The sequence below is a fragment of the Eptesicus fuscus genome, chromosome 6 (assembly GCF_027574615.1).
Source record: "Eptesicus fuscus isolate TK198812 chromosome 6, DD_ASM_mEF_20220401, whole genome shotgun sequence".
In the NCBI taxonomy this organism is placed as follows: Eukaryota; Metazoa; Chordata; class Mammalia; order Chiroptera; family Vespertilionidae; genus Eptesicus; species Eptesicus fuscus.
This window is the reverse complement of record NC_072478.1, coordinates 8,681,666-8,705,790: the sequence shown is the minus strand read 5'-3', so window position 1 is coordinate 8,705,790 and position 24,125 is coordinate 8,681,666. Positions and strand designations below refer to the sequence as shown.

Sequence of the window (24,125 nt, the reverse complement as noted above, 5' to 3'; positions counted from 1 at the left end):
ATTCCTATTACTGTTTCATTTTTCAGATGCAGCAACCAAGGCTCAAGGAGGTTAAGTGGCTAATTGATAGGTACCAGCTAATAAGTGATGGAAACTGGCTTTTAGCCCCACCATTCTGATCCTTGAGCCTGAACTCTTTTAATGCAATGTACCAAATTCATTTATTCACCCATCAATCCATTCTTTTTCTTTCAACAATATTAGCTGAGCACGTACCTGCAGCCAGACGCCAACATCAACACAGAAGGATAGCATACCTTTTGCTCTGAGCAGCACTGTTTAGAAACCCAAATGGTGAAGGAAGGGAGAGATTTAAGATCAAAACCCCTATTTCCTCTGTATGTGGAGGTGGGAGCTGTCAATCCAGATTCAGAACCCAAAATGCTTGAAAAATATCTCTTCCCTTCCTGCCACCCTTATCCCATAGAATATCAAGGAAAAAAGGGAATCGACATCAACAAATATGAAGGTATGCCAAGTTTCTTGAATGTCACAGGGATGGGAGGCTTTAACCTGAATGCTGACCTTGGATGTGTAACCTTGTAGTTTGTGCAATTGAAAGCTGCAGCCCTTTCCAGCAGACAAACTCAAGGGTCCTATACTCCAAAGGGCCCCGGCTTGCTTTAATTCTTTACTGTCTCTATCTTGACATTTTTTCATATATTTTGAGCAAGGAAGCCCTTTTGCACTGAGCAAATTCTGTCTCCAGTCCTTGCCAAAGAGTTTGTCTCACTCTTGGAATCACTGATTCATATGCTAATACTATGTTGACTTTTTGAGGAACTGCCAAATTGTGTTCCCCAGTGACTGCACCATTTTACATTCCCACCAGCAATGTACAAGGGTTCCTGTTTCTCCCCCTGCTCACCTACACTTATTTTCCATTGTTTAAAGCTATACCATCTTAGTGGGTATGCAGTGGTATCTCATTGCACTGATCTGTAGTTCCCTAATAACTAATGAAATTGAGCATTTTTTCATGTGCTTATTAGCCACTTGCATATCTTTTGAAGAAATGTCTATTCAAGTTTTTTTGCCCAGTTTTAAGTAGGGTTGTTTGTCTTTTAGTTGTTGAGTTCTGAGTGTTTTTTATATATTATGGATGTAAGACTCGTGTCATATATGATTTGCAAGTAATTTCTCCCATTCTGTGGTTGTCTTTTTACTTTCTTGATAATGTCCTTTGATGCACACTGGTTTTAATTTTGATGAAGTCCAATTTATCTGGCTTGTGTTTGTTTGTTTTTTTTGTGTTTTTTTTTTAATATATTTTATTGATTTTTTACAGAGAGGAAGAGAGAGGGATAGAGAGCTAGAAACATCGATGAGAGAGAAACATCGATCAGCTGCCTCCTGCACACCCCCTACTGGGGATGTGCCTGCAACCAAGGTACATGCCCTGACCGGAATCGAACCTGGGACCCTTGAGTCCGCAGGCTGACGCTCTATCCACTGAGCCAAACCGGCTTCGGCGTGTTTGTTTTTTTAGCTTGTGCTTTTGGAGTCATATCTAAGAATCCATTGCTGAATACAAGGTCTTTAAGATTTACCCCTATGTTTTCTTCTAAGGGTTTTAGCTCTTACATTTAGTTCTTCTATGTTGAGTTAATTTTGTTGTTGTTGTTGTTGTTAATCCTCAACCAAAGATATTTTTTCCATTGATTTTTAGAGAGAGTGAAAGGGAAGGTGCACGCGCAAAGGGGGCGGGGCGTGGTGGGGAGAAAGAGAGAGAGAAAGAGAAACATCGATGTGAGAGAGACACAGCCATAGGTTGCCTCCCACACACACCCTGATCTGGGTCAGGGGTCAAACATGCAACCCAGGTACGTGCCCTTGACAGGAATCGAACCTGAGACCCTTCAGCCGAGGGCTGATGCTCTAACAACTGAGAAAAGCCAGCCAGGGCCCAGCAGGGTCAGTTTCTGAAGACTCTCTTCCTGGCCAATAGATGGGTGACTGTCTTCTCATGCACATTCACAGGGTAGAGAGAAAGCAAGCTAATCCCATCATAGCCACTCCCCCCCAAGACCTCATCTAATCCTAAGCACCTCCCAAAGGCCCCATCTCCACTAGGGGTTCAGCATACAAATTTAGGGGAGTCACAAACATTCAGTCTGTAACACTGGCTGACATCCTATGATTGTCAGGTTTCCATGAGGACAGAGCACAACAGTTATCCCGAGTCACTTTCCCATGGAAAGGAAAGGGGATTTTATTATTCTTTTACTCCCCTGCCAAGCACTGTCCTAAGCCCTTTACATGATTAGGTTAATTTAATTCTCCATGAGTGGGTATTGTTACCTGCGTGCTATAGCTAAGCAAACTGAGGCAGAGAGCGGAGGGTAAGTCAGGCCACACAGCTTTGAGGTGGTGCAGATTCAAATGAGATTCAAATGAAGTTCTATATGTGTGTGATCTCAAATGTTTGTGGCAATTCTGTGAGGTAGGAACTGTTACAGATCTCATTTCACAGAGGGGTAAACTGAGGCACTGAGAGGATAAGTGACTTGCTCAAAGCTATACATTTGATCAGGTGGTAGCCCCAGCATCACGGTGCCTGACATTTCCTCTAACCCCCAGGTGGCCCTGCCTGTTCTCTGTCCTCTGCAGATAATGATGAATGCTTGGCCCAGCCTGCCCTTTATGGCATCTGTGGACGCTGCCACAATGCTCCAGGCAGCTTCTGCTGTTACTGCTATCAAGGTTTCACCCTGGACAGTGCAGGTTGTGGCTGTGAGGGTAGAGCCGGGCTTTGGGTGGAGTCTAGGCCTGGGAGGTGATCCTGAAGGACGCTGGGTGAGCCCTTTACCCAGACTGGGCAGGGTGAGGGGCTTGAGTGGGATGTACCCAAACTCTCAAACCCTGGAGTGTCTGCACACGGGCAGGCCTGTGCACACATGTATATACACGTGCACAGAAAATGGGCACAGAGCCCCAGCAGCAACTGTACATGTGTACACACGAGCTCACATGCACTGTGGTATAATTGTCCTCATGGCACTCCTGCATGATTGCACATCCACAGGGATGGATGCACACTTCTTTAATGACATGTGCCCATGAGCACAGCTCACACCTATGCCCACAAGCTCAGGCACCCTTGTGCATTCATATATCCAACATGCATGTGTGCAAGCACACATTGACATCCCAGCATGCATGCAGGCTTGCACATGCACTCGCCCCTGGGTACACTCAGGTACATTCATATACTCTGAGTGCATGCAGGTTCACACGTCTCTGCCCAGTTAAGCCAAGGATGCATGTTTCCGTGCACGCGCGCACACACACACACACACACACACACATGCACACACACGCCTGGAGAGGTTCACACACAGCCACACTGACACATTTGCATGACACCACATTAATCCCTTTGTTCATTCATAGGCTAGTGGCCCTCAATCACTCCTCTCCTCTCCCCTTCAGATCCTCCTCCTCTGCACCTCTTTCCTGCACCTTTGACTCGTGGAACTCTTGAAGCCACCACTTGCGCCAGGGGCAGCGTGGCTACAGATGAACTGTGGGGGTGGCAGGGGAGACCTGCTGCCTCCACCTCCATCCTGGCGCAGGCACTGGGTCTTCAGCCTGAGCTTCAGCCCCAGATCTCAGAACGCTCCGGATGCGAAGAGCTGCTCTCACCTAAAGCCTGCTGTGAGTGCAAGATCAAGGGCCTCCCCAGCCACAGCACAGCACGCACAGGGACCCCCAGGTGCCATGGAGAATGCACTCGGTGTGGCAGTACAGCCAGTGGCGGGGACAGTCGGAGGATGAGCCAAAGGTGGGAACACCAGACTGTCCAGCTCGTGCCAGCGTTGTGGTACCTGCCTAGGCCTTCCTCCTCTTCCTCAGCTCCTGGATTCCCCTTGGGCTCTCTGGGGTAAACAAGCCCCACAAGCACCCCACTTCACTCCTGGTGATGAGTCAGGTGCCTTCCACATAGACTTTGGCCAAGCGTGATGCCCCCATGATCCCTTCCATGGCACTTGGATGCCCCCCAACCTTATTTGCACCCCAGAACTTGTCACCCCTCACCTCTTTGCTGGCAAAGCCTTCCCTCAGAGCTCCTCTGAATTTAGCACCCCTGGGGCCCAGAGTAGCCAGCTTAATCCCTTTGTTCATTCATAGGCTAGTGGCCCTCAATCACTCCTCTCCTCTCCCCTTCAGGTCCTCCTCCTCTGCACCTCTTCCTGCACCTTTGACGCGTGGAACTCTTGAAGCCACCTCAGCTCTAGAAATCTCCCCACACTCTCAGGACAGCAGAGCACCGGTAGCTTTGTCCCTCTTGTCCTCTGGGGCCACTCCAGCCATGACCCTGACCCCAGGTTGTGTAGAACAGTGGTTTTGTCCCTGAGGCCACTGCTGGCCAGCCTTGCCACCATCCCCCAAGGGATCTGAAAGCTAAACATTTATTAAGCGCCTGCTGGATGCACACACCACTCGAAGCACTCTGCATTCATGGCCTCTCAATGTTTACCACAGTCTTGAGAGGCCATGAATGGCCTCTGTGGACGCTGCCACAATGCTCCAGGCAGCTTCTGCTGTTACTGCTATCAGCAGTGTAGATGCCTCTATCCCCATTTTACCAATGAGGAAACTGAGGCACAAAGAAGTTGGGTCACACTGCAGTTCTGCTCACATTGCAGAACTTAAAAGTGGCCGAGCAGGGGATTCCAGAGCAGTAGCACATGGCCTTTTCTTTACCAGCAGCCTTGGTCCTCACACCAGGCATCCTAGGCCCCTCTGCAGTCACTACCCTCTGAGACCATCACTTCATGCTATTTCCAAGAATCATTGAGCACAGAGGCCATTACCCACATCTGGGACCAAAGTTCTTCACTCCAAAGGTTTTTCTGAACACTTCCTGTGCACTGGGAACTGTAATGGAGCAACAGTAAACAGAAGAAAAAAAAGTCTCTGCCCCTATGGGGCCGATACTCTAAAAGTAGGGAGACAGATAAGAAACAAGTAAAACACTGTATTTTGTAACACATGATAAAATATGATACATGATAAATGCTGGGGAAACGATGAAGGCAGAACTAGGATAGAAATTGGATCTGAGGGGCTTTTAATATTAGATTAAATATGAGTGGATTACTTTGCCCTGTTTTTTTTTTCCCCCTTTTTTTTTTTTAACCTCTTGCTGGAAAAGAAAAAACAGTGACTGTATGTGTTATCCCATTGTTACCATTATTTTCTGTAAGCTTTGCAAGGGCAGGGCCATGTGTCTATAAGGCTTGCCACTGTGTCACCAGCCCTTGATCCTCGGAGGTAAAGGAGTGGTTGTCTGGATTCTGTGCCTTTGCCTGCAATACCCACAGACTGCCAGTAGGTGCTGGTAGGAGCACATGTCTGCAACACTTAATGGGAAGGACTGAAGTCTCCAGAACTCAGGGGTTAGGAAACAGGAATAGCTTTCACTTTTAAATGTAGCAACTAAACACCCCGGCAGCATATCAATGAGGCAAAACAAACAGCACTGCCCAGAGCAAAGGAGAAGAAAACACAGTTAACCTCCTGTGTGACTGGATATGGCACCCAGCCCTGGCTAGCCTGCCATCGCGGCTGGCTGACTTAATCAGAGCCCTATCTGGCTGCCAGGACCAGGAACGTACTCACAGGAGCTCGGATAAAGCAGAGTTTGTCATCTGCACACAGAGGGCTCTCAAAAAGCCCAGATGCAGAAAGGGCAGCGGGCCTCCAGGAACCGGAAAGCTATCTGGCAACGCCTCTCTAGCCCAGCCGGATCTTGTGCTTCTCTCGCTGTGTTGGGTCAGGCATCCTCTCGAAGGCTGGCTTCTGCTACAAGGCCCTTGGTCATAATTCCAGCCACCCCAGCCACCTTTGGGATCTGACACTGTCTGACTGAGCCTTGTATAGGACGCTTAGGTCATATCCTCAATCCTCTCTGCCCAGAATGGCAGGAATCTCACTAAAGCCCTGTAGGAATCCCTTTCCACGTCCCGCGTGGTCCAGGGTTCCGGTTCAGGGTTCGAGTTCTGGAGAAGGGCCGCACACAAATGAAAGGAGACTTGAAGAAATTCAATTTGGCGAAATGGGGGGCCAGGTGGTAGTCCAACTCTAGTGGGAGAACTACTCCCTGCTCTGGCCCTGCCATCCCTTTTATTGAGGCTTTGGGGAAAACATCTTAGCCAGGATAAACAGAAATTTACATGGGAAAAACAAAGGTGCAGGCTGCTTCAGCTAACAATGTCTCAACTAAAGGGTGAGTGGTTAGAGCAATTAAGGTTGTTGACCAGCCTTCCTGGCTTCCTGTCAACATCTCTCTTTTAGTGAAACTGATTTGTTTCCGGCAAAGCCCCTCTACTGAGATTAGGGGTCTGGAGTTAGTGTGTAAAACTGGCGGCCTACCTTCCCTCTATGCTTTCCATCTGAGAACCAGCCTCTGATTTCATGCCTCTATCTCTAGCCCACGTGCTGTCCATTGGCCTTGTGGATGGAGGGCTAGACAGAAGTCAAGGGCAGAGGCTGTTCTGTGTTTTCCTCCTCTTTAGAGACTGGCTAAAATCTATCCTTGGCCATGACTCTCCATGGCCCCCTATTTACCGCATTCTTGTTCTGCCAGCCTCTAACCATCATCCACTTGGTTTTTCTTCCCCAGGTGAGCCTAGCCAGCTTTGATGTGGAGGTCCTGCTGACCTTGGGCTTGAACCTCTCGTGCCTAGGCTGGGCCGAGCACATCCTGGAGCTGCAGCCTGTGCTGGAGAGTTTAAGAAACCAGGTCCACTATGTTATTGTCCCCAGCAATGAGCGGTTTCTTCCGCATGCGTCGCTTCTGTGGTCGCAGGTCCCTGCAGCTGGGGCGTCAGAGGCAAGAGCCTGCAACCTACCAGCTGGAGGTGGTGAGCATGGCAGGGCCTGGTGCATCTGGCCAGAGGGACAGCCGGGGCCAAGGGTCCAGGCCTTGTGGCTGAAGGTTTGGCTACAGCTACTATAGCCTGGCCCCAGGCCCCTCCTGCAGCCCCCTGTCCAGACTCACCACCTGGGCACCACCCAGCCCCAGCCTCATTCCATGGGTTTTGGGGGAAACGGATAAAACTCTGCTCGCTACACACTGCAGGGAGACCCTGGTGACGAGCTGGAGCCTTACTAAGGGCTCCATGCCTCCTCCTCTCCAGAGACAGGGTATTTGGGAACTGCTAAGAATCCATACCTGGTTGCAATGGCTGACGAGGTGGAACCCCGAAACTCAGGAAGAGTGACATGCTATGTTATTACCTTAGGCGAGACGAGCCTCTCCCCAGCACTGTCTTTCCTGGAGACAACTGGAAGTTGTGGCCTGCACCTCCACCTCCCACACTAGGGTCAAGCAGGGCCCTGGGATTCACTGTATCTGGTCAATCTCAGGCTAAACTTCTGCACTGCACCAGGACTCACCCCTCCCCCCCGGGGCTTGGTGGGCATGGGGACAGCAGCAGAGGTGGGCACAGGCTCATCCCTCCAAGCAGAAGGGCCCACAGGGCCCCAGTCAGAGCTGGTGACACACAGCCATGTTCATGCTCCCTAGGGTTCCAAGGATGCTTTATATTAGAAGTGGAAAAACAACAGTTATTTTTTGGGTTACATCTGCCTCCTTAGCACGTTCTCGAAGTAAATAGACACTGAAGGGCTACATGAAGAACCAGAGACCCTAGGAGGGCGGGAGCTATGGGGAGGATGAGCTATAGCGCAGGGCTCTGAGCAGAAAGCCTATAGGTGAGAGGTGGGTGGAGACCACCTTCCACCTGGGGGTGGAGACACGGTCCTGGGGTACATATAGGCTCTGCCAATTCTCAGGCCTGTGTGTTTGGCATCAACTGAGCCATCATGGGTTCACTCAATACTGATAAAAATGGCCTGGCTGGTGTGGCTCCATGGTTGAGCATCGACCTATGAACCAGGAGGTTGGGGTTTGATTCCCAGTCAGGGCACATGGCCGGGCAGCCTACCAATGATTCTCTCTCGTCATTGATGTTTCTATCTCTCTCTTTCTCCCTTCCTCTCTGAAATCAATAAGAATATGTATTTTAAAATATTGATGAAAATGGCTCACATTTCCAGACCACATACTACATATCGGACACCATTCTAAGTACTTTTCAATTATTGACCCATTTGTTACTACAGCCTCATGGAATAGAGACTGCTATCCTCATCCTTTCAATCATTTTGCAGATTGAAAAACTGAAGCTCATGGAGGTCAAGCAACTTACTAAGGTGACTCCAGGTTGGAGGCAGCAGAACTCGGTTCAAAGTCAGACAGCTGTGCCATCACCTGCCTGGCTCCAGGTTGGGCCAGTTCTACCGAGTTTGATGGCTGAGATTCTCATCCTGTAACATGTAGTCAGTGTGTGTGTGTGTGTGTGTGTGTGTGTGTGTGTGTGTGTACAACATAGATAGGAATATATTTAGTCCCCACAAACTTGTATGAGGCAGGCAGTGCTATCACTCCATTTTATAGAGGCGGGGGGGTGGGGACTGAGGTTTAGAGTTTGTGGAATCTGCCTGGATCACAATAGCATAGTGGGGCCTGGATGTGACCCAGTTTCCTCCAAGTCTGGCCCCTGGCCCCAAACTAACTCTTGTCCTCTAGAGATGGTACATTTGCTTTCATTCAGAACATTCTTTGTCATGGATATGGGCTGCCTGAGGACAGCACATTTGGGTACATTGAGTTTGAGTGGTGACCTGGACCCTGAAATTTGCCCCTTCCTCCTTCTGCAGAGCAGTCACTGAACTCTGTCCTAGCTGGGGTCTGGTTCAGCCAAACTATCAGGAGCTTCTGGGCACCCATCAGAACTCACAGAGGCTTCCTCCATTAGCCGGTTATGACAACCCAGGGACCTGGGCAAAGCAAGCATGTGACCCCACTTTATCAACCAGGAAGGAGGCAGCAAGAGAGTGAGCGGTTTGCTCAAGGTCACCAGCTGAACATGCACCTGGTCCAATATCTAGCAATCCAGTGCTCGGCCCCCTGGGGTTGTCTGCTATTCCGGAGTGAGAGGGGATCATGTGGAATTCAGCACAGGATGGGACTGGCACCCCATGATGAAACGTGACAGAGACAGGAATGATGTCCCACCAAAGGTTTATTTTTAAAAGCACAGCTCAAGAGGGGTGTCCCTGGATGGACTAGAGCTTTGCAAGGGCCCAGAGGGACACAGGCAGGTGTGGCCCCAGAGTTGGTAACAAAAGACTGCAAATGGGTGGTGTACCTTGATGATTTCCTATCAGAGCCGTTGGCCAGGGCTGGCTCTGGTTCTCAAAGAAAACAAAGGGTTTGAAATGAGGCCAGCTCCCTCCTTACAGCTGCCTAAGGAGCAGGAGGGGGCAGCGGTGAGAGAACCAACACAGACTCAGGGACAGGAGTTTGAGAGTTGGCTTGGAGGATAGAGCAACTGGGGGGCTGCAAGGCCATAGTCACGATGGAGAAACTCCAGCCCATCTTGTGTTGATTGATCCGGCAGATGTGCAGTCTCACAGTCCTGCAGGAGAGATGGGAGAGGACTGGGGAGGACGGCAGGTGACAGAGAGTGGAGTGGGGCTGAAGTTTCCTGGGCTGGGTCAGCTGTGGACACCTAGGACGCTCTCATGTGAACCTGTGAAACTGTTCACAGAACCAACCCTCCTTGGTCCTGCTGATGAGTCCCTGACCCAATCTGGGCTCATCATGAGCCCTCATCATGATGAGCCCAGAGATGGTCACATGATCCAGGTCCTTACCTAGTTAGCTGTTATTGGGAGGGAGGCATTCCTCTTGCTGCTTCTGATGCCAGGTGGAACCCTGTAGGCTCCAGAGCTCAACTTCTTCCCAATAGTGTGCGAGCCTGCCAGAAAGATGGAAATAGAAATGGGTAATAGATTCACCAATACCCTTTGAGCACCTGGATCCAGCTGAGCCTGAAGCCATTGGCTGGTCATTTGAGCTGATGAGTTTCCCATTTGCTTGACTTTCCCATCTCTGGCCATTGAAAGTGTTTTGACTAAAAGAGTTGCCCATTCACCCAGTCTCCCACTTGCCAGCAACTGGCTTTCTTTGGGGGTGGGGGCAGCTGTCAGCATGCTGGGCTGCAATCCCCTCCTTTGGGGGTTGAGAAGCTCAGGAGCCTGCAGCTGGGCTGGGGTCTCACCCACCTTGGAGGTTTCCCGAGGTGCCTTGGTGATGCTTTTTCCGACTATCCAGTAACTTCATCCCATTCTGTACCCACTTGGCCTCTGGGTTCCCACACACCTTCTTATGTCTGCGAGGGAAGTGGAATCTGTGCAAGTGGGAGTGGAGTGCAAGGTTAATGTGTAAGTGGGAAGCAAAGCTATGTGTGAGCTCCCACCCACCCTAGCCCCCATTGTCCCACTCACATCACAGCGGGTAGGTTACAGCTCCCACTCACATCCTGGCGCTGGTAACTGTGGGCCCGCCGGAGCACAGTCTTCTTAATATGCGGATGGTACGCCAGGCAGCAGTCCTCAAAGACGCCTGCAATCACACAGTCACCCCAGGCTCACTTTTCTTTTTTGTATTTTTATTTTTGTTGTTCACCCTCACCTGAGGATATTTTTCCCATTGATTTTTGGAGGGGGGGGGGAAGAAGGGACGAAGGGTGGGAGGAAGCAAGGAGAGAAACATCAATTTGAGAGACACATTGGTTGCTTTCCCGCATGTGCCTGCAACCCAGGTATGTGCCCTTGACTGGAAATGGGTGCACAGGCCAACGCTCTAACCATTGAGTGACACAGCCACGGCCAGGCTCAGTTTTCTATGTGTCTGTGTGGCTGCGTTTGCACTGGGTGTGCAGGCACGGCCACCGATGTAGGCACCCTCAAACATGGAGGCTGAGGGACAGGCCAGGTGATAAGGAAGCCATTAGGCTCACCTTTGGTCCTTGATATGGGGACAGCTGGCAGGAGTTGGAGAGGGCCTGAGACCCTGGCTAGGAAGGGCCCAGGACCTCAAAATGGATGGGAGACCAAGGCCATTTCTACACCTGCTCTGGGACAGAGGGCAAGGAGGGCAGATGCAGTATCCTGAGGAGGGGTCAGGGGCCACCACTCCCATCTGGGTCCCTCCTCCTAAAATGAGTGGGCTGGCCCGCTGTTCCTGACGCCCTGGTTCCTGCTCCAGATTGGCCTTTCCCCACCTAGGTCTACCTCAGGTACCTCCTCCCAGGAGGTCTCTGTTCATTTACCCTTCAGTTGAAATAAAAGCATTTAGAGTTCCTACTCGGGGCCAGATGTCTGGATAAACAGAGGGGAATTGGACCCAGTGTTGTCATCGGGGATGTCCTGGCCTAGCAAGGAGACCAGGAAGTTTATCTATGCTGGGAGGGGGAAGTTTAGGAGGGGAGGTGCTCAGAGGAGGAGGTGCTGGTGCCAGAGGGTCTGGAAGAAAAGGATGAGTTGATGCAAAGGTGGTACAGAGGCCTTCAAGGATCTGTCCCTCTATTGGCCCCTGGAGTGGCCATGACTAAGCCCTGGCAGAGTGAAGCCAGAGGGAGGGGTAGAAGGGAGGGCAAGAGTGGCCCCAGAGAGCAAGGGGCAGTGGAGTCAAATGTATCCTGGGGCACAGTGTCAGGCAAGGAGTTCCTCAGCTGGGGCCCACTCTGCCCCCAGGATCAAAGGGCCTGGGCTTGCCTGGCTGCTGGAATGGGCCTCTGATACCAGGGCAATGGAAATTAAGCCCAGCCCCTTCTGGGGCAAAGGCTAAGATCTGCTGGGGGACAGGAGAGGGCCTCAGACCTAGTAAGGGGTGGGTGGGGCAGGCGGGTAGGGCCATGGGACCTCGACCCTGCCCTGCTAGCTGCTGGGGTTCAGTTGCCTCCCCTGGGCCCACTGGGATGGAGGACACAGTGGGGGGCTCCTCTCCTGGGGGTATTGCATGCCCAGAACTGGCTTTTAGTCACCAAAATCCTCAAGTGCCTAATCTAGGGAGAGGAGGGAAGGTATTTCCCAATAATAACAGTAATTATTTTTGCTGCCGGCAGGCACTGGCCAAGAGTTTTGCAGGCATTAGTCCATTGGATCTTCATGCCTCTCTGTCTGCAGTGGGAATTGGGAGCCCCACTTTGCAGATGAGGAAACTGAGGCCCATGAAGGCTGAGTAGTGACCCTCAGCCTGACCACAGTTAGCCCGGGTTGGGGGAAGCTGGGAAGGGGACCCTTTCCTGCTAGTCTCTGGGGCTCTCCAGGGTGAAGTCACTGCAGTGTGTCCCTGGAGATAAGGGGCTAGGCCACTACTGGGAGCCACCCTCTGCTTCCCACATTCCCTGGGCTGACTGGAGTCCCTGCAGGAAAGACGTGGGTCCTGGGCTTTGGTGGAGGCACCACAGGGATTCTGCAGCCCCAAGGAGCTGCACAGATGCCAGGAGTTTGTGCGTGCCTGGGGATGGGGTAGCTGTCAGTCAGACAATCTGATGGTGGAAATCAGCTCAGGCTTTTGGAGGAAAGGACAGGCAAATGGGAGGCAGGGGGCAGACAGAAGGATGGATGGGTAGGGGGAAATCTGCGGGGAGGAGAGTAGGTATGGCCCCAGACAGTACCTTGAGCTTGGACAGCGGGGGCCCAGGTGTCTATGAAGCAGGTCACTAGGCAGGCCAGGAGCCACAAGTTCATGGTGCAGATTTGTTCTCCTCCTCCTGATCCTTGAGGAGTAACAGGGGAGGTGGGAGGGGGGTAAGGAGGACCCCAAATGGACAGTAGCAGGCACTGGGAACACCCTCCTCCCATCTCAAGCCAGGACCCTCTGCAAGGGAGGCAGGCAGCAGAGGGTGGGGCCGAGTGGCTCCTGGGAGATCAGCTGCTGGTCTCTGCAGCGAGGGGACACTCACCAAAGCTTACGGGGCTCCTGTAGCCTCTGGAGCGTGTGCCGAGTTCTCCTACCCACTAGCCAGCAGGCTTTCTCACTTTATAGATGGAGCCCCACCCTGCCACCACCTGCCCTCCTCCACCCCCTCACCTGTCCGCCCACTCCACCTCCGGGTTTCTCTCTCCTGCCCCGCCCTCCGCTCTGCTCCCGTTTCTCTCCTAGCTCCTCTCTCCAAGGTCAGGACACATGTGGAGGGAGTTGGGGGCAACTGGGAAAAGGACCCAAATCAGGAAACCATGACTCCCTCAACTAACTACTCAGATGTGGAACCGACAGGGGTTTGGCTTCCTTGGCAATAAGAGGCTGAAGATGCACGCAGGTGGACAGCCCAGCCTTGCCAGGCCACGTGAAGGCTGGCTACCCTGTGGCCCCCCACGACTTCCTTCCCTATCCCAGGCCTCTCAGCCAGCACCCGGCTTTCTCCCTGAAGGACCCTTTCTCCTCCTCCTCTCCCCTCTCCTGTCAAACACCTGGGGGGGCTTCTGGTGGACAGGTGTCAGGCTGCCTCGAGCCCAGGAGAGAGACTTTACCTCTGCTCCCCACTCCCAAGCCACCTGTTCCCTTGGGGCCCTGACTTCACATGGCTTTTCTCTCCTTCCACACAATGGGGTGACTTACGTCACAGAAATGATCTGGTGTTGAGAACAGGCAAATCTATAGAAACAGAAAGTAAAATGTGTGGTTGCCATGGGCTGGGAGGAGGGGAGACTGAGTGGCTGCAAAAGGGTTATTGGTGGTGTGTTTTTGTTTGTTCTGAAATTAGATAGTGGTGAGCATCCAGCGACCCCGAGAACACGGTAAACACTACAGAATGGCCCACTTGCAATGGGTGCAATATGCGTATGTGAATTTTATCAAATATTCTTGAAAATAATCTCAATAAAACTATTAACTACAACAAATAAATGTTCTGGTTTTGGAAGAAAAGTCAGGAGCCCCACGTAGCCACACCACCAGGAATAAACGCCACACTAGTAGGTGTCTCTTCTTTCCCTGGGTCCTATGGCCCAGCTGAAATAGGGGTGCGGGTGGGGGAGGGAAGATGGGGTGCAGGTAGGGGAAAGGGAGCTCTGCAGAGCACTCACAACTGACTGCTTTTAACTTTTTAAAAATGTTTTTATTGATTTTAGAGAGGGGGGGGAGAAATAGAAACATCAATGGGAAACATCAACATCAACATGAGAGAGAAACATGAATTGGCTGCCTCCTGCATGCCCCCTGCCAGGGATCGAACCGGCAATCAGGGCATGTGCCCTGACAGGGAATCAAACCGATGACCTCTTGGTGCCTGGGTCGATGCTCAACCACGGAGCCACACAGGCCCGGCTGCTTGTAACTTTTAGTTCCCGGCATTCTTAGCTGTAGACAGCTCGGTACTGATAACAGCCTGCACCCCTTTTTCATTTCTCCTGCTCCCCCGGGCCGTGTGGGGCAGCTCCTCGCCCCTGCACTAGCTGAGTCGAAGCTGGCTGGTTGGGGCGTGGCGTGGGGCGGGGCTTGAGAAGGCGCTGGACGTCGGGGCAGAGCTTTCTGGGTGGGACTTACACCTCTGGGCGGAGCCTACAGCCCCGCCCCGCCCCGCCCCATCCCCGCCGCTGCAGTCCCGGGCGGGTGAGGCTGGGCCCCGCCGCGGCTCCGCGTGGCTGCGGGCGTGGGGACGCGGCGTGGCGAGCCCGGGCCAGCCTCCGGCCCACTGCCCTGCCTTCCCCGCCCGTGGGCAGCGGCCAAGACGTGTGGTTATCCAGACTTAGCCCAGGTCCCGGCGAGCGAGTCCCTCTTCCCGCCCACTCTGTTTGTTCCAGCGCAGCCTTACCAGGTGGGCGGAGAAGCTGAGGACCCAGAACGCCTATCAGACAGGGATTTGCGCGTTCTTGGACTTGGCTCCGGACCCAGGTGTCTGGGCAGGAGACAAGATGTTCCGAAGCCCTGAATGAAAACCCCCAGTTCCAAGGACCACAGCTACTGAATGTGAGGAGGACCACATATTCAGGTCCAGGCTCAACCGGGAGAGGGGAGGCCTCTTCCGTTCGTACAGCTGCCTCCAGGGGACCTTCTTTCTCATCACGTGTGAAGTGAGTGCAGCTGTGGCGACAGAAGCATCCTCCTGCTTCCTGGTCACCAGTTCTGTCACCAATCCTGACAATGGAAGCCGATGGGGGTGGTCTCCAGCCTGGAGCTGAGCCAAACTCAGGGACTGATTACACCCCAGGGCCTGCAGGGCGGGCTGCTGCAGTACAAGGGTGGTGGGCAGGGCCCCCTGTGAAAAGCACCCTCGTGGGTATACACAGGTGGCCCTGCTGTAGAGCTGGGTGGGCAGTGGATCTGTGAGGGGAAATACCAACGGCTCCCTTTGGAGTGAACTCCTCTGCAGGCTGAGTATTTCTAATTTCTCTGCTTGAGGATCTTCCCAGGTGCTCAACGTTGGCCCACGTTATAGAGAAGGTGATGGGAGGGTCAAAGAGGCCGGTCATTTGCCCCTTTTGGCCAGGAAATTAACTTTTCTTAAAACTGTGAAGGAACGGGGGACAATCCCTTCCCTAATGGCAGAGGGCCATTGAGCAGAGGCCTAATGGTCATCAGGAAAGATACTGGAGAAGTACCACCAGCTGAAGTGGGGGTCCTTCTGCAGTTGCTTTTGCATATCAAATCCCCCTCATCCTCAGGAGCTGCCTACAGTGTTCCTGAACCTCTGGTGCCTCAAGGTCCCACCAGTTCAGGTGGCCTCCGAGAAAAGCAGCTAGGGACCCTTCTCTCTCCTCCTCCCCATCATCATGCAGCTCTTGGGGAGACGGGTGTCCTGTCTGCTGGGCCTGGACTCCTGTTATGCCCTGTTGCCTCTTGCTCTGGTCCAGATCCACAGTGGTTGCCAAGCAACTAGAGGAAGGTTGGGAGGAGGGAGGGGAAGGTGTCTTGCCAGCCCCTGACCTGACTTTCAGGGACTTGGTTTATAGATTGTGTCTGTGTGTTCCCAATATGGTTGGCCCTGGTCCCTTCTGCAAGTGCAGCTTTGAGGGGCTTCCACCTCCAGGCTAACCAGCCACTTTTGTGTTCCAGAGGGCAGCCGCACTGATGGCCAGGGTGAGGGAACTCAGGCTGCTGGCACTGGTCTCGGCCTTGGCCTCAGTTCTTATGCTTCTCCTGCTCTTACTGCCTTTGTGGGGGCCAGGTGAGGCTGGGGCTGGGGCAGCGGTGGCTTCCAAAGGGAGATTGGTGGGCCCTGAGGAGAGGGTCCTATCCCATCCCAAGAACTTCTTAGAAACTGCTAAGCTCCATTCACCCCTTCCACACAGTTTTTCTGGATACCTCTTACATACCAGCCCTGGGGTGACGGCAGTAAGGAAGCAGGTATGTCCCTAACATGAAAGATGATAAGGATGTCACTGATCCTCACTGGACACCTGTGTTGGGGCCACTTGCTATCTTATTCATTCTTCACTTAGCAAGCAGCACTTTCTATCTGCCAGGCACTGAGCTGGGTGCTGGGTCAAGCAGTGAAAAAGACAGATGGTCCCAATGTAGAGCAGACAAGACAAGCAGCAAAACAACAAAGCAAGAGCCCTAGCTAGTTTGGCTCAGTGGATAGAGCATTGGCCTGCAGAATGAAGGGTCCCGGGTTCGATCCCAGTCAAGGGCACATGCCCAAGTTGTGGGCTTGATCACCAGTAGGGGACATGCAGGAGGCAGCCGATCAATAATTCTCTCACATCATTGATGTTTTTATCTCTCTCCCTCTCCCTCTGAAATCAATAAAAATATGTTAAAAAAACAAAACAAAAATGAAGCAAGATGCTGTGAGGTTAGAATCACTGCCTCTAATCCTGAGTAATAGGGAGATGCTAGGGATGAGCTGCTTTTTTCTTTTCTTCTCTTTTTTCTTTTCTTTTCTTTTCTTTTCTTTTCTTTTCTTTTCTTTTCTTTTCTTTTCTTTCCAGGCGTAATTGGAAGCTGGCTGCAGAATGAGAGACTGGGCCAGCTTTTATTTTGTGTAATTGGCAGGGAGCGGAGGAAAGGAAAGGAGAAGAAAAACAGACCCACTTTAGACCTGCTAGGAGTGGGGAAACTAGAAATTCAAAGAGAAACACCCTAGGGCCATGGTAGGCAAACTGCGGCTTGAAAGCCACATGAGGCTCTTTGGCCCCTTGAGTGTGGCTCTTCCACAAAATACCACAGCCTGGGCGAGTCTATTTTGAAAAAGTGGCGTTAGAAGAAGTTTAAGTTTAAAAATTTGGCTCTCAAAAGAAATTTCAATCGCTGTACTGTTGATATTTGGCTCTGTTGACTAATGAGTTTGCCGACCACTGTCCTAGGGCCAGGGCAGGATCCTGGATCTGGAGCCCAAAAAGCCGTGGCCATTGGGGCATGAAATCACAGCCACGATGCACATTTTATGTTGGAGGGAGGTGCCCCCGCCGGTCCCACTGAGCTGCATTTCTTTAAAGAGAGTGGTTTGCATTAATAACCCTAGAGGATTCCTATTTATCCCCATGTTACAGGGAAAAAATAATCAACTGAGGCCCAGAGAGGTTAAGTTGCCTGACCAAGTAAGTGGGGTCCAGATTCCAAGCTTAGGTCTAACTGCTTCATTCCACATATACGTACTATTGAGTGCTGTATTAAACATGTCTTTTAAAAAATTTTAATAATGTAGCCCTGGCCAATATGGCTCAGTTGGTTGGGCATTGTCTGTGCACCTAAAGGTTGCCGATTTGATTCCAGGTCAGGGCACATGCCTGGGTTTCAGGCTTCATCCCCCATGGAGGGCGTGCAGGAGGCAGCTGATCAATATTTCACTCTGGACAGATACATGCAAAAAAATGAAACAAGACTACCATCTTACACTGCACACAAGAATAAACTCATAAAAATCCTAGAAGAAAACATAGGCAGTAAAATCTCGGACATTTCTTGTAGCAGTATTTTCTGATATATCTCCTCAGGCCAGGGAAACAAAATTAAAAATTAAAAAATGGGACTCATCAAACTAAAGAGTTTTTGCACAGCAAAGGAAATCATCAACGAAATCAAAAGACAACCCACTGAATGATACATCTGGTAAGGGGTTAATATCCAAAATTCATAAAGAACTTATAAAACACAACACAAAAAAACTCAAACAATCCAATTAAAAAACGGGCAAAGGACATGAATAGACACTTCTCCAAAGAGGACATACAGATGGCCAATAGACATATGAAAAGATGCTCACTAATCATCAGATAAATGCAAATCAAAACCACAATTAGATATCACCTCACACCTGTCAGAATGGTTATCATCAATAAATCAACAAACAAGTGTTGGTGAGGATGTGGAGAAAAGTGAACCCTTTTGCACTGCTGGTGGGAATGCAGATTGGTGCAGCCACTGTGGGAAGCAGCATGGAGTTACCTCAAAAAATTAACATGGAACTGCCTTATGACCCAGCGATTTCACCTGGGAATTTATCCAAAGAAACCTGAAACACTAATTCGAAAGAATATATGTATCCCTATGTTCACTGCAGTGATATTTGCAATAGCCAAGATTTGGAAGCAGCCCAAGTGTCCATCAGTAGATGAGTCAATACAAAAGCTGTGATAACATTTATACAATGGAATACCATTCTGCTGTAAAAAGGAAGAAAATTTTACCCTTTGCAACAGCATGGATGGTCCTGGAGAACATTATGCTAAGTGAAATAAGGCAGTCAAAGAAAGACAAGTACCATATGATTTTACTCATATATGGAATTTATTGAACAAACTGAACTACCAAGCAAAATAGAGTCAGACTCAGAGAACAGGCAGACAGCGCTAGTGGTGGTGGGCTTGTTGGAGGTGGGGAGGAAGGGAAGGAGATTGAGTAAAAAAGAAAAAAAAAAAGAGAGAACTCATGGTCATGGACAACAGTGTGGTGAATGGAAGGGTGGAGGTGGAAGAGGGTATAGCAGGGATAAATGGTGATGAAAAAAATAAATTAAGTTAAAAACAAAAATTAAAAAACCAATAATAAAGTACATAGTAATAAATGTTAACTAAGGAAATGTAAAACTTATAGATTAAAAACTATAAAACATTGCTGAAAAGAATTCAAGAAAAGCTAAATAAATGGAAAGACAATCCATGTTCATCGATTGGAAGACTTAACATTGATAAGATGGCAATACTGCCCGGGCTGGTATGGCTCAGTTGGTTGAGCATTGTCCCATGCACCAAAAGGTCACTAGTTTGATTCTAGGTCAGCATACATACCCAGATTGTGGGTTTGAGGCACCCAATCCATGTTTCTCTTTCTCTCTCTCTCTTCTCTCTCTCTCTCTCTCTCTCTCTCTCTCTCCCTTCCTCTCTCTCAAATCAATAAAAACACATTTTTTAAAAAGATGATGATACTCCCCAAAGTGATCTATAGATTGATTCAATGAAATCCCTATCAGAATACCAATTACCTTTTTTGCAGAAATGGAAAAGCAGATCCTAAAATTCATATGGACTTATAGGGGACCCTCAATAGCCAATCAAACAGGAGCCCAGACTAAGAGTGGGACCAGCCCTTTTCCTCCTGCAGGGCCACAGTGAAGGCCTGCCCAGCCGGGCAGGACTTTTGTCAAAAACAGCAGCTCCCTCTGGCTGCCACAATTGGACATGTCCTCCCTCAAAGCAGGCCCAGCCAGGCACTGCCCCTCACTCACTCAGCCCGAGTCCTGATGCCTCCACCTCACCAGATTCTTCTTCACAGGATTATCAAGGTCAAATCCAAGGGTACTCAACTCTTTAAGAAATTCTGTGCAGAATCTTTCATACCCCCCATCAGAAAACAAATGGAAATATTGTTGACCTTTGAATAACATAGGGGTTATGGTGGAAACTCCCCTTCCCCGCTGATGCAGTAAAAAAATTGCATATAGCCCTGGCCGGTGTTGGTTGGTGATTAGAGCATCAGCCCTCGCATCCAAAAGTCATGGGTTTGATTCCCAGTCAAGGGCACATACCTGGGGTGCAAGTTTGATCTTTGATGCCCATATGTAAGAGGCAAACAATTGATGTGTCTCTCCCACATCGCTGTTTCTCTCTCTTCCCCCCTCCCTTCCTCTCTCTCTAAACAATATCCTCATTAACAACAAAAATCTGCATCTAATTTTTGACTCCTCCAAAATTTAACTGCAGTGGCCCCTCAGTATCCACAGAGGATTGGTTCCAGGACACCCCTCAGATACCAAAATCTTCCAATGCTTAAGTCCCTTATATAAAATGGCATAGAACAATGTATACAGTTGGCTCTCTGCATCCATGGATTCCCCACTGTGGATCAAAAATACCGTTTTGTGTGTTTTTTTAATGTGCAGTTGGTTGAATCAGTGGATGTGAAACCTAGGGATACGGAGGACCGACTGTATATTTATTGAGAGAAAACCACATAAGTGGACCCACACAGTTCAAACCCATTGTTCAAGGGTCAACTGTAAATAGAGCTGTGTGGTTCAAACAGGACCTGGGGACCTCAAAGCACTTCCATCTCATCATCCCCATCCACTCCAGAGATGTGGAAGCACTTGGGCCTCTGAAAATACTTTGAAAACTATCTGTTTAGAGGGAAAAGTAAAACCATAGAACTTGGATTTTCTATTTTCTTCTTGAATCAGTTTTGGTTGTTTGTTTCTATGAATTTGTTAAACTTCATATAGGTTATCTCATTTGTTGGCATACAATTGTTCAGAGTTACTCTTATAAACCTTTGTATTTCTGTCAAGTATTTGTTTTTTCTTTCTTGGTCTAGGTAAAGTTGTCGATTTTATTAATTTTTTCAAAAAACCAACTGTTGGTTTTGTTGATGCTCTGTATTATTTTTCTATTCTCTATTCCACTTATTTCCACTAAAATCTTTATTATTTCCTTCTTTGTACTAGCTTTAGGTTTAGCCTACTCTTTGTCTAGTTCCTTAAGGTATAAAGTTAGGTTATCTATTTGAGATCTTTCTTCTTTTTTAATGTAGGCATTTACAACTATAAATTTCTCTCTGAACACTACTTTCGCTGCATCTCATAGATTTTGGTAGGTTGTGTTTTTGTTTTCATTCATCTCAAAGTATTTTAAAATTTCCTTTTTTATTTCTTCTTTAACCCATTCATCCATTGGTTATTTAAGAGTGTGCTGTTTTCCAGTTTTCCCTCTGTGATTGATTTCTAGCTTCATTCCATTTTGTTCAGAGAAGATATATGATTTCAATCTTTTGAAATCTATTGAGACTTGTTCTGTGGCTTAGCATTTGGTCTATACTGTATTATATGCATTTGAGAAAATGTGTATTCTGTTATTGGGTGACATTTTTTTAATACCAGTTAAGTTACAGTAATATTGAAAGTAGAATATTGAAGTCTCCAACTATATTGCAGAATTGTCTATTTCTCCCTTAAATTATGCCAGTGTTTGATTCACATATTTTAGGACTCTGTAGTTTAGTACATATATGTTTATAATTAATATATCCTCTAGATAGATTGACCCTTTTATCCTTCATTGTTTCTTTTAACAACTTTTAACTTTAAATCTTTTTTTTTTTTTTGTCTGATATTAGTATAGCTATTCCAGCTCTTTTTTGGTTACTATTTGCATAGAATATCTTTTCCTGCCAGGGGAGGGGAGCAGGGGATGGGTAGAGGTAGGCAAAAGTGGCGGGGAAGGGTAGAATGGAGGACATCTGTAATAGTGTCAACAATAAAAAATAAAAAAGATCTTCTTTTCCCACTCTTTTGTTTTCAAACTTTTTGGATCTAAAATGAGTCCCTTTTAGACCTGGAGAGTATCATGATAAGTGAAATAAGTCAATCAGAGAAAGACAAGTATCACATGATCTCATTCATATATGGAATCTAAGTAATAAAATAAACTGATGAACGGAGTCGATCCGGAGACTTGGAAGCATGGAACAGAGTGCGGAATCTTGGAGGAAATGCAGGGGAGGATGGGTGAGTGGGAAGTAATCAACCAAAGACCTTGTATGCATATATGCATAGCCCATGGACACAGACAATAGTGTGCTGAAGGCCTGGGGTGGGGGTTAGGGGTGAGCTGAAGGGGGTCAATGGGGGAAAAAAGGGAACATATGTAATACTTTCAACAATAAAGAATTATAGCCCTAACCGGTTTGGCTCAGTGGATAGAGCGTCAGCCTGCAGACTGAAAGGTCCCAGGTTCGATTCTCGTCAATGGCATGTACCTTGGTTGTGGGCACATCCCCAGTAGGAGGTGTATAGGAGGCAGCTGATCGATCTCTCTCTCATCGATGTTTCTAACTCTCTATCCCTCTCCTTTCCTCTCTGTAAAAAAATCAATATTTTTAAAAAAACAATAAAGAATTATTAATAAATAAAATGAGTCCCTTTTAGACAGCATATAGTTGTCACATTTTTTACCCATTCTGTCAGTATCCACTTTAAACTGATTTGGAGAGTTAATGCTTTTACATTTAAAGTAATTATGATAAGGAAAAACTTACTTCTTACTACTTGTTTTAAAGGAACGTCTTATACCTTTATTGTTCCTCAATTTGTCCACTACCACCTTCGTGTTTGTTTTTAAAATGTTTTTATTGATTTTAGAGAGAAGAAGGGAGAAGGATAGAGAGATAGAAACATCGATGAGAGACAAACATCTATGGGCTGCCTCCTGCACATCCCCTACTAGGGATTGAGCTCGAAACCCGGGCATGTGCCCTGACTGGGAATCGAACCAGCAACCTCTTGGTTCATGGGTTGATGCTCAACTGCTGAGCCACACTGGCTGGGCCATTTGATTTTTCAGTGTACCATTTGATCCCCTTATTGTTTCCTTTTCTGTTATATTTTTAGTTATTTTCTTACTGGTTACCTGGGGATTACAGTTAATATCTTCAATTTGTAACAATCTAGTTTGAATTAATACCTACTTAACTTCAATAGTATATAAACTCTGCTCATATACAGTTTCATTCCTTCTCTTTTGTGTTATTATCACAAATTACATCTTTATATGTTGTATTCCCATTAAAATAGCTTTATAATTATTGTTCCATGCCTTGTCTTTTAAATCATATAGGAAAAAAAGAGGAGTTACAAACCAACAATACAATAATACTGTCTTTTATACTTACTTAGTTACCTTTACCAGTGTTCTTTATTTCTTCATATGGCTTTGAGTTGCTATCTAGTATCCTTACATTTCTCCTAAAAGAAGAAAGACACCTTTTGGCATTTCTTGTATGGCAGGTCTACTAGCCACAAACTCTCTTAACTTTTGTTTATCTGGGAATATCTAAGCTTCATTTTTGCACGTCTGTTTTACCAGATACAGAACTCCTGGTTGACTTTTTTTCTTTTAGCACTTTAAATATCATTCACTGTTTGCTGGCCTCCACGATATCTGATAAAAAAAAATTGGCTGTTAATCTTTTTGGAGATCTCTTGTATGTGATGAGTTATTTCTCTCTTGCTGCTTTTAAGATTCTCTTTGTCTTTATCTTACAATCTGATTATAATGTTTCTTTGAGTTATCCTGCTTAGAATCTGTTGAGCTTCTTGGATGTATAGACCCATGACTGTTATCTAGGAAGTTTTCAGCCATTATTTTTTCAAATAGTCTTACTCTTTGCCTCTTATTCCTCTGGGACTCCCATTACCTGTATGTTTTACACTTGATAGTATCCCAAAGGAGTCTCATGTTCTGCCATGTATCTTCATTGTTTTTCTTTTGACTTCTCAAATTGGATAATTTTAATTGACTTTACTGCAAGGTAAGCATATTTGAAATTGGCTAGTGTGAATAATTTTAGCAGGCTCTGGGGCACAGGTTGTTGTCCCTAATTGCCTGAAACCTGGCCCTGCAGTGATTAGAGCAGGGGGATATTGCCTCCTGGAGTGTGAGAGCCTAATAAAGAAGGTGGTTGGATGTCAGTTCTAGAGTGTGAGCTCTGGATTGGTTGTTTGAAAAGCCCACTCCCAGGAGAATCATTTGCTATCTTTAGGAATTAACTAGCCTTGTGAGGGGCAGTCAGGCCCAGATCAGCAAGGCCTCAAGATGTCAAAAACATAAAATACTGAAAATAAAAAACATAGGAGAAACCAAGATGGCGGCATAGGTGAACACCTATACTGCTGCCTCGCACAACAATTTCAAAACGACAACTAAAAGACAAAGCAGACATCATCCAGAACCACCGGAAAGCCGGCTGAGTGGAAATTCTACCACTAGAAAGAAAAAGAAAAGGACACTGAGATGCAGGAGTGGCGGAGGGCATAGAGGTGCGTGCA

General features: G+C 48.2%; 1 protein-coding gene across 4 annotated transcripts in view; it reads right to left on the bottom strand.

Annotated features, from left to right (window-relative positions):
* Positions 1-9,091: 9,091 nt before the first annotated feature.
* Positions 9,092-24,125, bottom strand: part of CCL25 (C-C motif chemokine ligand 25) — a 34,509-nt gene continuing 19,475 nt past the window's right edge. The window contains exons 2-7 of one of the 4 annotated variants that reach the window (XM_054716787.1): positions 22,978-23,042; positions 12,540-12,641; positions 10,363-10,480; positions 10,141-10,265; positions 9,730-9,833; positions 9,092-9,491 (exon numbers count right to left, since the gene is read on the bottom strand). In XM_054716787.1, the coding sequence (XP_054572762.1) occupies positions 9,730-9,833; positions 10,141-10,265; positions 10,363-10,480; positions 12,540-12,641; positions 22,978-23,042 (514 nt within the window). In that variant the 3' untranslated portion in view covers positions 9,092-9,491. Of the gene's footprint in view, positions 9,492-9,729; positions 9,834-10,140; positions 10,266-10,362; positions 10,481-12,539; positions 12,642-12,827; positions 12,881-13,395; positions 13,410-22,977; positions 23,043-24,125 lie in introns of those variants that run through there. The other 3 variants (XM_054716789.1, XM_054716790.1, XM_054716788.1) reach the window with 3 other exon arrangements.